The sequence below is a fragment of the Amblyomma maculatum genome, chromosome 1 (assembly GCF_055883805.1).
Source record: "Amblyomma maculatum isolate TAMU_Amacu chromosome 1, ASM5588380v1, whole genome shotgun sequence".
NCBI classification, from domain to species: domain Eukaryota; kingdom Metazoa; phylum Arthropoda; class Arachnida; order Ixodida; family Ixodidae; genus Amblyomma; species Amblyomma maculatum.
Window position 1 is genome coordinate 164,689,473 of NC_139344.1, and position 13,705 is coordinate 164,703,177.

The 13,705-nt window shown below is 45.4% G+C and overlaps 1 protein-coding gene across 1 annotated transcript in view; it reads left to right on the forward strand.

Annotated features, from left to right (window-relative positions):
• The first annotated feature begins 228 nt into the window (after positions 1-228).
• Positions 229-13,705, forward strand: part of LOC146204798 (nose resistant to fluoxetine protein 6-like) — a 65,646-nt gene continuing 52,169 nt past the window's right edge. Inside the window, exon 1 of the mRNA XM_084586560.1 lies at positions 229-613. Within this exon, the coding sequence (XP_084442686.1) occupies positions 229-613 (385 nt within the window). The remainder of the gene's footprint in view (positions 614-13,705) is intronic.

Here is a 13,705-nt window from a genome sequence, read left to right on the forward strand (position 1 = left end):
ATCGCGCCCTCGACGACATTTAGCTGACCATGCAGGTTTCCTATCTTACCGGATAAATCGAAGGGGATAGTTGAGAAAAACTCACGGCTATCTTACTCCGCAGCTTAGTGGACGACGCGAATAGCTAAATCACACTACTGAAGTTCGGACTTCAAGTGACCGGTATCGTTCGTTAAGGGCGCCGCAGCACCCCCCCCCCCCCCCCTTCCTTTTCTTTTGTGATCAAGTATGGCTCCGTGGATCCTCGTTGCATTTTCCCTGGTGCTCTTCGAGATCACATCGTCGCAGCAGACCGTGAGCTTCACTGAGCATGCCTCGCACAGCCAAGCAAGCACCCCAGGCCAGTCTTCTGTCGCTTCCTTGGATGCGGCAGATGCCAGTAACGCCGCAGCGGTGATGTCTGAGGGAGTTGACGACGCGAGAGGCGACTCGGACGACGAGCCCGCGCCAGACGTGGAGGCCTTCGTATACGACACCATAGACGCCGCCTACAAGAAGGCGCTGCCTATGGTAACCAGGTTCGGCTTTGACCCGGCTGTCTCTGGCGAATGCTCCCAGAGCCTGCTCAAGATGGCCCTGGCCTTCCGCCGTCTGGAACCGTGGGCGATACGCAGTGAGTGGGTCGAGGGTTTATGTCCTTTTGTTGTTCTGCTCCCTGCGTTGCGAATTAGCGGAGTGGCACGAGACAAGCACGTTTCGTGAGGAGCATACTGTGCATGAAATTGCTTGGTTGATTCCTCGCTGTTTGCGGGAAATGACTCTCAACGGGAAGTCGTAAACTGTGAGCTAGCCTTCACGGCATGGACATGCATGCTTGCCTCAGAACAGGCTCCAAGCGGCCTTTTCTTTGGCTGTATTGTCAGCTGGCATCAAGGGCGACAGGACCGCAGAGAAATTCGAAGCAGTTTCAGGCGGCCTTGTCTAATAAACTCTCATGCGTCATACTGAAGCTGGTAGTAATATTGCTTTTTTAAATTTTGTCTACTTTTGTGAATTTTCCACAACTCTGCGTGTGATGATTGCCGTTAGTTGCTTTCGTTATTCTTGTTGGTCACTCTTAGAGTGAGAAGGAGGCATGTATTGTTTACTCTTGTGCTAACTCCCAGCCCCGAAAGAGTATGCCTCAGCGATGTAGCAAACAATAAATTATAAAGGTGGACATGCAAATTGCCACAAGAGAGTGCACACCTCACAAAGCTTAGGCGATCACACCGACACCGCAGCACGAACGCCTTGCCAAGTCCAGGTTCCTTCGCACTACTCTGATGAACAAGCCGAATCCACAGTGTATATATGCTGTCTAGTTCGGTTCCGATAGCCTTGTGTCACTCAGTGTTGCCGATAATTATAAAATAACTCTACTGTTCAAGAGAAAGAGGCCATGAAGAACGGAAATGTGCGGTCACGGTCTCCCTCTATCTGGATGCCTGAACGGCGCCGCGAGGAAAATGAAAGGTTGCAATGGGGAGAAAGAGAAAGTATGGCTTCCAGCAAGAGCTAACATGATATGGGTGTGCCAAGTAAAATTACTTCGGGACAGTCACTCAAGCCAATCGCCCGAAATGCTTGCAGGTGGGAGAAGACAATGATGCCCTATCAGCTAGTATCAGTGCAAAGCGATTGGGTAGCTTGGTAGTACTCGAATGTGTTCGTTGCCGAGAATACGCACCAACTTTCTGCAGAACACCTCGCATTTTGCATGAAAACATTAAAGGCTGAAGACTCTCTATGCGAAGCTTGGTGCTATTATTGCGCCCGAAAGATTGGCATCAAGAAATAAAAATTAATTCAACAGCAGTACATCCTTTTTTACTTCTGCAGCTGGCAAAATGTGCTGAATAAAATCCACCGCAACGCCGATTTTGTTGCTTAAGCGTCTCCCTCGGGTGCGGGAGGTGCTTGGTTCGATCCTCATCGCCACCTGGTTCCCACGGGGGATATGATGATATACAATGGGCACAAGTTTTCCCCTGGCCTGTTGCTTTGCTTATAAGGGGGTGAAATGCTTGGGATAAGGGCCTTTGTTTCTAAAGTTGCGTAAACGAAAATACCTTGGTGCCCTGGCTCTCTTCGGTTGGAGCTACGCCTGGGCCAATAACTTTAATCATCGTCAAGCCTGTTGCCCCAATGCCAATTTTGATTACAGCAAATATAAACGCACAAAATAAAAGCAGTGATGATAATATGGCTTACCGAGATACTTTGTTGGGCGAGTTGGTGAACATCCATTGTTAATAAAAACAGCGCATAAAGAGCGCAGAACAGAACATTCGCTCTTATTGCCTGCTTCGGAAAAGGAGGGGGCTTTGCTGTGTTGGTTATTGACCTGTGCAAAGGCAAGGCGCTAGATGTCATTAATCCTGTTTTTAATAGACATGAAATGTCAGTTCTAAGAAAAGCAAAGTCAGATGCTAGATGCTAGATGCTAAGAAGCTATGCAAAAACCTTAAACTTGACCACCTAGTGCGTAGCATTGAGACTAGTAAAAAATCATCTCGACATGTTTTTCACTGCGAAACGCACAAACCTGACTGGTCCCTACGGGTTATAGTTTCCTAGAATGGGACCTGGCAAAAAATGATCGCCCAGTTTTTACAGGGAAAACTAAAATTACTAGACTGTGCCGACCTTTCCAGGTGAAATCATTAGACGATTTAATAAGGTTTTTAAATGACAATTCTAGCACTGACTTTGCAGCATGCACGGTGGATGTAAAATGTATATACTATTCGATTCCCCATGATCTCCTGGACTGTGTGGAAAAGTGCATAGATACGTACAGTGCAATCACTTTCCAAAATGCCTGCGGGGTGTCGAAAGGTGGGTTCTTGGAGCTCCTTGCTGTCTATTTGAAGTCTACCCATGTCCTCTGGGAGGGTAACGTCTACATCCAAAAAAGCAGCGTGTGCATAAGGTCTTGTATTGCACCAATCCTTGGTGATTTGTACCTCGCGTAGAAAGACATAATTCTTCTGAACGCGCTCACCGGTACAAACGTCCGCAAAGTGTTAAAGTAGGTCGATGACAACCTTGTGCTTTGTGATGGCCGCGGCACGAACACCCATGACGTAACTCGGGAAGTAGAGGCGTGCTTTAACCATGCTCTTCAGCCGCTCACGATCACCCACAAAGTCCCTGTAAGATTTCTAGATCTCAGACTTGATTTCGGTTTGGGGAAGGTTTGCTGGGCTTATGAACCCAGAGGGCTCTTTCCACTAGGCCCATTCCAAACTTCTGAAAAGAGCCATTGCAAACCTTTGTTTGTCAAATGCTCTAAAGAAGTCATGTACTCACACCATGGAGGCCAGTTTTCGTCGCCTGGTTTACCGCCTTACGGGAGCTGGGTACCCATCAACATTTGCCTGTTTCTATTGCGGAACGTCTGAATAAGAAGCTAAGACTCGAGCGTGTCGGTGCCCGACTAGGACACGAGAACAGGGAGACAACATACAAGCGCAGGATTGTGGCCATATCATATGTGCGCAATATTTTCCATCGCTTAAAAAAAGATCGGGCGCAGAGCAGGCGTTAATGTTGTGCTTACTGCTCCAGAGAAACTGAATAGCCTCTGCCGACGTGTAAACGCAGATGGGTCGCAAAAGCAGAGGGGGTACGCAACAAACCACCAGAGTCGATTTGTGGAGTTCGCGGAAGGCGCTGTTTATTCCATACCCTTGAAGTGTGGGAAGGAATACGTAGGACAGACTGGGATATGCACAAATGACAGGCTGAAAGAACACAAAAAGAGCATCGAACAAGCAAGCAGGCATTCGGGGATCCATGTCAGGGATTGCGCGTCGAAAACTTGCTCCGTGCAATTCACACAATGTAAAGTGCTAGCAAAACATAATGAGCAGCTGGTTCGTGAAATAATTGAAGCCACTGAGATAGGGAATCTGCACTGCATAGGTGGGGCTGCAATTTTACCGCAGCGTGACTCAAAAATGATGCTGTTAGCCGCTTGGTTCGCGATGAACGACCGAGCATGTTCAGCAGCATTATAGGTATACACGCGTGTGACAGATAACGTGCTTGCCCAAGCGCTCTGAATGTAGCCCAGTTATCTGACACATGCCATGCAAAGCTTCGATAGAGCATGCAATCTGATCCCTGCAAGCTCATGCAGGTGGCGTGAAAACGCCCTAAAAAGTCGCCTCTGAAGTATTTGCTCTTCTCGCTAGGATATATATTACGACCCGGCGATCGACACAGCAAACTTTATTGCAGGTGCCTATAGCCAAACTGCGGGAACGATTTGTAAGCAGCCGTCCCTACTGTTAACACAAAAGGAAATTGAGCTGCTAAATATGCAATCGTTTCCGTGAGTGTTCAGAAGTGAGTGTACCACGCTGTGTGCAAGAGACGTTTATGCGGCCCGTGTATTTCGACTATAACTGTGCTGAGATGTGCAAGTCACTGTACGTGATATGTGTGGCGTAAGGATATACACCCCTTCATGGATTACTGCCTTGTCGTGGCGGAGGGGCTTGCGAAACTCGATGAAGTCGTGAGCTCTGCTGTGTAGGGCCACCCAAGATAGATAGGTCACGGCAGAGAGTTCTGACAAAATGTGATTCACTGGAGAAGGTAATGGCAACCCACTCCAGTATTTCCTGCCAAGAAAACCCTATGGCCAGTCACAATACCATTATCGATATGGCGCCGGAAGATGAGCCCCCCAGGTTGGAAGGCGTCCCACATGTTACTGGGGATGAACAAAGGGCGATTCCTAGTAGCTCCAGGACGAATGAAGCGCCTGGGCTAAAGCCAAAAGGACGCTCAGTTGTGGATGTGTCGGGAAGCGACCGGAAGGTCCGATGTTGCAAGGAGATATATCACATAGCAACATGGAATGTAAGATCTATGACGCAAGGTAAACTAGATGTCGTCAAGCGAGAAATGGACAGATTGAACATTGATATTTTGGGTATCAGCGAGCTCAAGTGGACCGGAATGGGATAATTTAACTCCGGCGACCATTATGTCTTTTATTGTGGGCACGAATCCAAGAGAAGGAATGGGGTCGCTCTCATAGTAAACAGAAGAATGGGCAAAGCAGTGCTAGGGTACAACCCCAAAAACGACCGAATGATTTCACTTCGGATCCAAGGTCACCCTTTCAACATAACAGTTATCCAAGTCTATGCACCGACCACTACTGCTGAAGAAGCTGACGTTGAGAGATTTTATGCGGACCTACAATGCCTTTTAGACCGCACCCATCATCAGACGTCGTTTTTCTCATAGGAGACTGGAATGCTAAGGTCGGGAGTGAAGAAATATCCGGAATTATAGGCAAGTTCGGTCTTGGCGAGCCAAATGAAGCTGGGCAGAGGCCAGTAGAGTTTTGTCAAGAAAACAACCTGACCATAGCGAATACTCATTTTCAACAGCACAAGAGGCGCCTGTACATATGGACTTCACCGGACGGTCTGTGCAGGAATCAGATAGATTATATTCTTTGCCGGCAGAGATAGAGAAGCGCTATACAAGCAGTAAAAACAAGGCCTGGGGCCAATTGTGGCACCGATCATCAGCTTCTTGTTGCCAAAATTAAGCTTCGATTGAGGAAAACGCAGAAAAATAGAAGGCCTTTCAGGTATGATCTGGATCAAATTCCATTAGAATATGCGGTGGAAGTGAGGAATCGATTTCAAGAATTAGATCTAGAAGACAGAGAGCCCGAAGAGATGTGGACTGATGTTCGTGATATAATACAAGAAGTTACTACTAAGGTAGTTCCAAAGCAAAAGAAATGCAAGAAAGCAAACTGGTTATCTGAAGAGGCTTTGCAAATAGCTGAGGAAAGGAGGATGGCAAAAGTTATGGGTGAAAGAGAAAGATACAAGGTTCTCAATGCGGATTTTCAGAAAATAGCAAGGAGAGATAAGAATGCCTTCCTGAACATACAGTGCCAAGCAGTTGAGGACAACAGCCAATTAAGGAGCACAAGAGCTCTGTATAAGACAATCAAAGATATCAAAGGAAGCTTCTGTGCTAAGCTGGCCATGATAAAGGACAAACGAGGCAAGGACCTAACTGAAGCCTCAGAGATAAAGAAGAGGTGGCAGGAATACACAGAAGAACTGTACAAGAAGGACCCGAATGTGCAAACCCAACATAAGACGGTTGTGATTACTGATCCCGAGCCGGGCATCCTGAAGAGTGAAGTTGAATGGGCCTTAGCCAGCCTTGCTAAGAACAAAGCTAGCGGAATTGATGGCATTCCAGCTGAGTTGCTTCAAAACCTCAACCATGACGCTGTTAACATTCTGCATACATTATGTCAGAAGATTTGGACAACCCTGCAGTGGTCACAGGATTGGAGGAGGTCAGTTTACATCCCCATTCCAAAGAAAGGTAGTGCCAAAGATTGTTCCAACTATCGCACGATCGCGCTTATTTCGCATGCTAGCAAGGTGATGTTGAAAATCCTCCAAGGTAGGCTGCAGCAGTATGTGGATCGGGAGTTTCCGGACGTGCAAGCTGGATTTCGCAAGGGCAGAGGAACTAGAGACCAAATTGCCAACCTTCGCTGGATCATGGAAAAAGCAAGAGAGTTCCAGAAACCCATCTACTTCTGCTTTATTGATTATGCGAAGGCGTTTGACCGCGTAGATCACAGCAGATTGTGGCAAGCTCTCCAAGAGATGGGAGTTCCAATTCACCTCATCTGTCTCCTCAGGAACCTGTATGAAGGGCAAGAGGCCACAGTCAGAACTGGGCATGGTCTTACTGATTGGTTTCCGATCGAGAAAGGAGTGTGGCAAGGCTGCATACTGTCGCCCTGCCTACTTAACCTATATGCAGAGTGCATCATGAGGAAGGCCGGTCTGGGCGAGTCTTCAGCTGGAGTGAAGATTGTTGGAAAACGTATCAACAACCTTAGATATGCGGATGATACCACTTTATTGGCAGAAAGTGAAGTGGAACTCAAGAGACTTCTGATGCGCGTACAAGAAGAGAGTGAGAAGTTTGGGCTTAAACTGAACATTAAAAAGACAAAGATCATGGCGTCTTGCCCTATCAAGTCCTGGAGCATCAATGGACAAGAAGTGGAAGCTGTGACAGATTTCTCTTCTTGGGCTCCAAGATTACATCGGAAGGAGACTGCAGCCATGAAATTAGGAGACGCCTGCTTCTGGGAAAGAGAGCAATGGTTAGCCTTGACCGCCTAGTAAAGAGCAGAGACATTAGTCTGCCAACCAAGATCCGTATAAACTCGTGCTATGGTCTTTCCATTTGTGATGTATGGATGCGAGAGTTGGACTGTGAAAAAGGCTGACCGCCGAAGAATTGACGCGTTTGAATTGTGGTGCTGGCGAAGACTCTTGAGAGTTCCTTGGACTGCCAGAAGATCAAATCAGTCGATATTGTCGACCATAAACCCTGACTGCTCATTGGAGGGTCAAATTCTAAAGTTAAAGCTCAGCTACTTTGGTCATCTGATGAGAAGAGAGGAGTCGCTGGAGAAAGATTTGATGTTGGGAAAGGTTGAGGGTCGCCGGAAAAGGGGTAGGCAGCGAACGCGATGGTTAGATGGCATCCTCGAGGCACTGCAGATGAAGTTATGTGATGTTAGGAAGATAGTGAGAGACCGGAAAGCGTGGCGTGACATGGTCCATAGGGTCACGAAGAGTCGGACACGACTGAACGACTGAACTGAAGGATATACAAGATGTCTGTTTTTTTTTTTTCAAAATAAATGTTGTTGAAAGCCAGCGCTCGTTTTGTCGTCTTATAATCTTGTGCACCTGTCCACGTTTTGCGCTGTTACCTGAAGATGCTTAACCAACAAGCCCAAGCTGCAATTCTGGCAAACAGGAAGACATAGGACAAGATAAAAGGAAGCTACAGGACAAGCGCTGACTCACAACTCAGCCTCAACCTTTAATCAAAGGCCCAGAAAAAAAACGCCAAATGTGATGAAAACGAAGCCCTTTCGCGTGAAACATCACTGGGATCATATTCTACCGCTGGATACTCTCCATTTTATCTGTTATTTGGCCGACACCCGTTACTGCCCTTCGACACCTCACTACCCGCGACAGACGCCACCAGTACTTACGCCAGTGATGCCGTAGCCCGCGCTCATGATGCCCACCGGATAGCTCATGCCAGGCTCTGCATCCCAAGACTCTCAAAAGTTCTGGTACGACAGTCGCCACTGTGATGTCCACTACACTCCTGGCTCACTCGTCTTGCTTTGGCTCCCGTGCCGTCGCGTGGGCCTGTGTGAAAAACTTTTGCCCCGTTACACAGGCCCTTACCGAGTTTTGCGCCCCGTTGACCGACGTCACATACGAAGTTGAATCTGTGCCACCGAAATCCTCGTACAGAGCGCCATCCTCTGAAATAGTGCATGTGTCCCGCCTGAAGCCCTATTATGCACGTTCTGTTTCACTAACGTAGAACGCTCCGGGACTGTGCTTTTCCCGAATGGGGGGTAGTGTTACTGAGGATAAAGAAGTGCGACAGACTCCCAGAAGAAGAAGACGCAGACGAGTGCTGTGCTGTGATCATCCTCAGTGGTGTGGACAGCTGTCGTACTGTGAATATTCCCCGTAACAATGTGCTAGTCAAAAAGTCACTCAAAAAAGAAACAGCTTTGCTTGAAAGAACAAGAGAAGTTTTGCTGACACATTTGATGTCCTTTGAAATAAAATATGCTTTATCCACTTATCTCGTTAACTTTTCTCTGTGCCGATATAAAATTCTAACATGAAAAAATAGGGAAGTACACTTCTTTTTATCCTTCTTCATTGTCTCACAAGAATGGCAATAGGAAACCAGGAAAGTTTTGTCCTTGCCACATTCTGAGTTGTTTCGGTGTTCCTGTAGCCTCTTGTTGATACACCGCCCTGCCTGTCCCTATATGATAGGCTCCACAAGTGAGCGGAAACCTGTACACAACACCGGTCTTGCAGCTGACAAATGGGTCTCTATGGTAACACCACATTCCTGCTTCCTATATTCTCGTTTCCCATGATTGCCTGCTTAAGTGGTTCAATTGTGCATCACTGAGGACAATAATGAATGTGATTGATGCCTCTGGAGTAAGTGTTGAAAGTTTCGTCGAAATTTTGAGGTTCTACCTGCAGTCCACCTTCATAGGCTGGAAGGATAAGTTATACAAGCAAAAGGCTGGATTCTGCATTGAATTGAATGTCGCACCTGTCTTGAGTAACATCTTCTTGATTTACGTGAACAGAAACCTTCAGCAGAACTTAAGGGGCCTCTATCACTCTAACTTCAGGTAAGTAAATGACTTTTTAGTGTTCACAGACCGTGAATGATTCGATCAACGAATGAGGGATATCGCTGAAGTTTTTACTGAGTGTGGATCTGGGCTGGAGTTTATTATTTACTATTTTAAGAACCAGTGGACGGTCGGTTGCAGTTTTTAGATTAGTTCGGGGAGGATCATGTTTGTTGGGATTACAATCTGAGATCGGTGAAGCCTTTGATGAGTTCTAGTTCGGGACATTCGAAATTAGTAAAAAATGGGATGACCAACACATGCTTGCTCAGTGCGTTAAAGACGTCTTGCTACCACGGCATGGGTAAAAGTCTTGAATGGCAATTGACAAGAATTGCAAAGGCCGGTTACCGGGATTTCGTTATTAATGAGGCCTATTCTTGTCTACTGAAGAGCCTAAAAAGAACGACCAGGCAGCAATACCTTCCCAGTATGGGTGAGAAGAGGAAAGTTGCTGTGGTACCATATGTCCGCAGGATTTCACATGACCTCAAGAATGTTGGCACTTGTGGAGCCTGTTATATAGGACAGACGCCCCGCCCCGTCTGTCCGTCTGCCCTATCACAAGAGGCTGCATGAAAACCGAAACAACTTGGAAAGTGGCAAGGACCAAACTTTTCCGGTTTCCCATTGCTATTCTTGTGAGACAGCGAAGAAGGAGAAGTGTAGTCCCCTATTTGACCATGTCAGAATTTAATATCGGCACAGAGAAAAGTTTATGAGGGAAGGGGTAGAAGCATATTTTATTTCAAAGGACAGTAAGACTTCTCTTGTTCTTTCAAGAAAAGAGGTTTCTTTTTGGGGTGTCTTTTTGACTAGCATGATTCCAGGGATGTTTCACGTGAAAGGGCTTCGTTTTCTTCATGTTTGTTTTTTCTGGGCCTTGGATTAAAGGCTGAGGCTGAGTTGTGAGTCAGCGCTTATCCTGTAGCTTCCTTTTAGCTTGTCCTATGTCATCCTGTTTGCGCTGTCTTTATTAACAAGTGATGATAATCGTGGGGTCTGTTTTAATGTATGCGTGCTCGTGGTAAACAAAGATTTCAGAGCAGGCTGGTCTTCCAGCTTGCAAGAGATAAGTCTCCGTTATTACTACTGCATTAACATCCCTTATGAAATGCCTATTATGAGATAAACAAAATGGTGGAGAAAGTTTCTTACCGAATGGAAGCTCAAAACTACGCGAAAATCGGAAATTGCTCCGGGCGCAGGAATCTAAGTGTCTGTCATAAACACGAAAAGATTTGAAGCATGGTGGTACATCCTGGAAATACAACAAAAGTGTGCCTCCCTCCTTGATCGCTGAAGTCGTTCGCTGGTATATTCATTGCGTAGAACTCACCATCGTCGAAAACCAATCAATAATATATGTCTCTAACGTGTAGTAGGGGAGTAGAAGAGGTCGGTGAGGCTTCAATACCGCCAGTTCATATTTTATAAATTCTTTGGGAGACAAAGCAGACAAACCTTTAGCAGGAACATTTGTCGGATAGCACGCAATGACTTAAAAAAAAAAAAAGGTTTTTATAGGGATGCCCTTTTCTTCAGTATTAACGTCACTGGAGTTTAAACGTCAGCATGCCATTTCTTCTCTGAGCATCCTGCTCAAAAAGTGGGAGCTTGACGAGTATCCAACCCTCAAATTGCACTTAGAAGATCCGTCGGTGAGCAAGGTCCTGAGTATAGGTGACTTTGAGGCAGAAAAGTCGCCATTCGTGTTGGTATAGAGTTCAGGTGAGTAATCTGAAAAATGTCTACTGCTATGAGGTTGTCGAGAGAAATGGGGGGCGAGGGAGGGAACGTAACGTCGTGATAAAAAGTGGATACGATTTGTCCATTGAAGGCGGTGTGTTTACGCAAGGTAGCTCACGCCTAAATATCATACTCATGATAAAACTTTCACAGTGAAGGAACTGAACTGACAGCCATAAAAACGTTTTCATTCTCCGGTCAGATTTCAAGACGTTACCACCGGTCGCAATTTACGAGCTTCTCAGGGGCCATCGTTCCGGCAGTGCCAAATTGAAGAACCCTACTAGCGTGCTCGTAACCAAACACTGTAGTACAAGTGCACAGCTATAATGACTAAACGATAAATGCAGTTTATCTTTTTTATACTGGGAAAAACCAAAATTCCGGGATTTGACCTTACACCCCCTTATTTCTATGCGCAGAAAGGAATGCGCTTTGTTGATTATTCGCTGCTCTCTCTCTCTCTTTTATTATTTTTTTACCTCCATAGCTCAAGCTTGGCGAACGTAAGCTACTTTCGGATTGACGCTTTAAAGACGCGATATCTGCTCCCTTTTACGCGTTTATATTTAGCCGGCCTTTTGTTGTCACTCAGATGGTGACATTAAAATGGTTGTACGTAAAAGACCTCAATTCGCACCACTCAATAGTTCTTTCCAGGATTCAGGGCTTGTGTACGGTGAGCCTTTGCACCAGCGCAGTGCAGCAAAAGAAAGAAAAACCATGTAAATGCAAGGTTTCGGCATGAGTAACATTTGCCGTCACATTTCTCCCCTAGCCATAAACTAAACATTCCGTAAGAATTTCGAGGGACATATCACACTATCTAGCCTAATATAAGCTGTGGACGAGTTGTTTCAACAGTAGTGGCGCATATTTGGCAAGAAACAGGGAAGCGGGGCGCGCCTTAGCTCTCTCTCTCTCTTTTCTACATTTTTTTTTTTTTTTTTGCAGCGCGACCTTTATTGTTTTTAGGTACATCAAATACGTCGCTCCTGTATTCTTGTGTACAACGTTATGATAGGTTGCAGGGAGCTTAGTTGGTATGATGTGTGGCCATTCGTGCTTGTTGAAAACTATAGGGATATACAGGGTGATTTTTTTTCGACCATCTATAAACTTTTATTTTTTAAATTATGAGAGATTTGTCTTTGCAGCTTGCTTTTACAGCAAGGAGGAAATTACTTACGTTATAGATCTTGAAGGTTAGACTATTCATCACCTGAAATTCACTAATCCGCATTTTACTTTTGATTTTAAGGCGCAATGTTTTATTGCGAAGTTAAAGGTCGTCAACCTCAAAGGCGAGTCCCATTTTAAATGCTGATAACCGGCAGTGCAGTTCAACATATCGAATGTCAAAAAAGAACGCGCATGGAAGCCCGCTGAGTCGGTTTTTCACCATTGCACATGCATAAAATGGCGTCTATCACATTTATTATGCACCAGATGCAAACGCTATTTCTATATTTTATAATTTTGAAGCAGTTAACATGATTTTGTTGATATTAACACGCTTAACTACTTAATTTTACAATCATGCTCTGGAGAAAAGCCAATTCAACGCGCTTTCAAATACGCATTTTTGACATTCGAAATTTCGAACCGCAGTGCCGTTTATGAGAGTTTCAAAGCGGGACTTATCTAAAAAACGACCTTCAATCTCGCAATACAACATTGCCCCTGAAGATCAATTTTTAAAGTTGATTAGTTATTCTTAATTGATTATGTTGTATTTCATTGACTTAGGTAAGACATAAATTAATTAGATTGGGACAGGCGGTGAAATAAGGTGGATTAAGTTGGATTACAGTGTTTTGCCGCTCAAAAGCGGTGGATTCTGCTGAATTATGTTGGAATGCGGTGGATAGAATTGGATTAGGGTGAATTGTGGTAGGTTATAGCGGATTACATTTTGATAAAAAGCTGTCAATGCTTTCGCCTCCACAGAACATGAATAGTCTTTAAGTGACCTCCATAATTTTGGCTCGCCTCGCTATCGTAATTCTAGCTTTGCGTCTCTTAACGTCTTCATGCTAAAGGTTACCGCTCTCTAAGTTGAACTTTTGTCATATACGCAGCGTTCTTCAAGTCTTTCTCTTTTAAACTCGATGTAACCGCGAATAAGGAAGATTCACTGGCAGCCTGCGTGCTCACTGAGAAACTAAGCGACGCATTTCGCCGTGGCCTATTTTGACCATGCGTAATGCAACTCTCCATACGAGGCCGCTCGCTCTTTCGGCAAAAAAAAAAAAAAAAAAATCAGTTTTACTGTTGCTACCTCTTCACAAAGGCTTCCGGCTGCAGCTGTACGTGCAATGTGGCTATGTTTTCGTTTTTTCATCTTGTACGCTTAATGAAATGTGTTAAACGCCGCGATGCATGTCTTGTCTCTGTGCAAAGCAACCATCCTTTCGGAATAATTTGGAAACTCTTGCGTCGCAGTGCCGCTGCGTTTTCAACTACTTAAACAGAGCATGAATACGAATAGGTGATCAACCAATCTCTCGTGGCTGGCACTTCTTAACCGCCACCAGGAAGTCAATCTTTCTGTTGTAAATGTGTACATCAACGCGGCATCCCCTCCTCCCTCCCCCGCGTTAGAAAACCCCCATTTCGCTTCAAGTTTTACGTTTTCAAGATGCTAAAAAAAAAAAAAAAGGAAGACTCGTGAAGCAAAAATAAAAGCGTGCACTG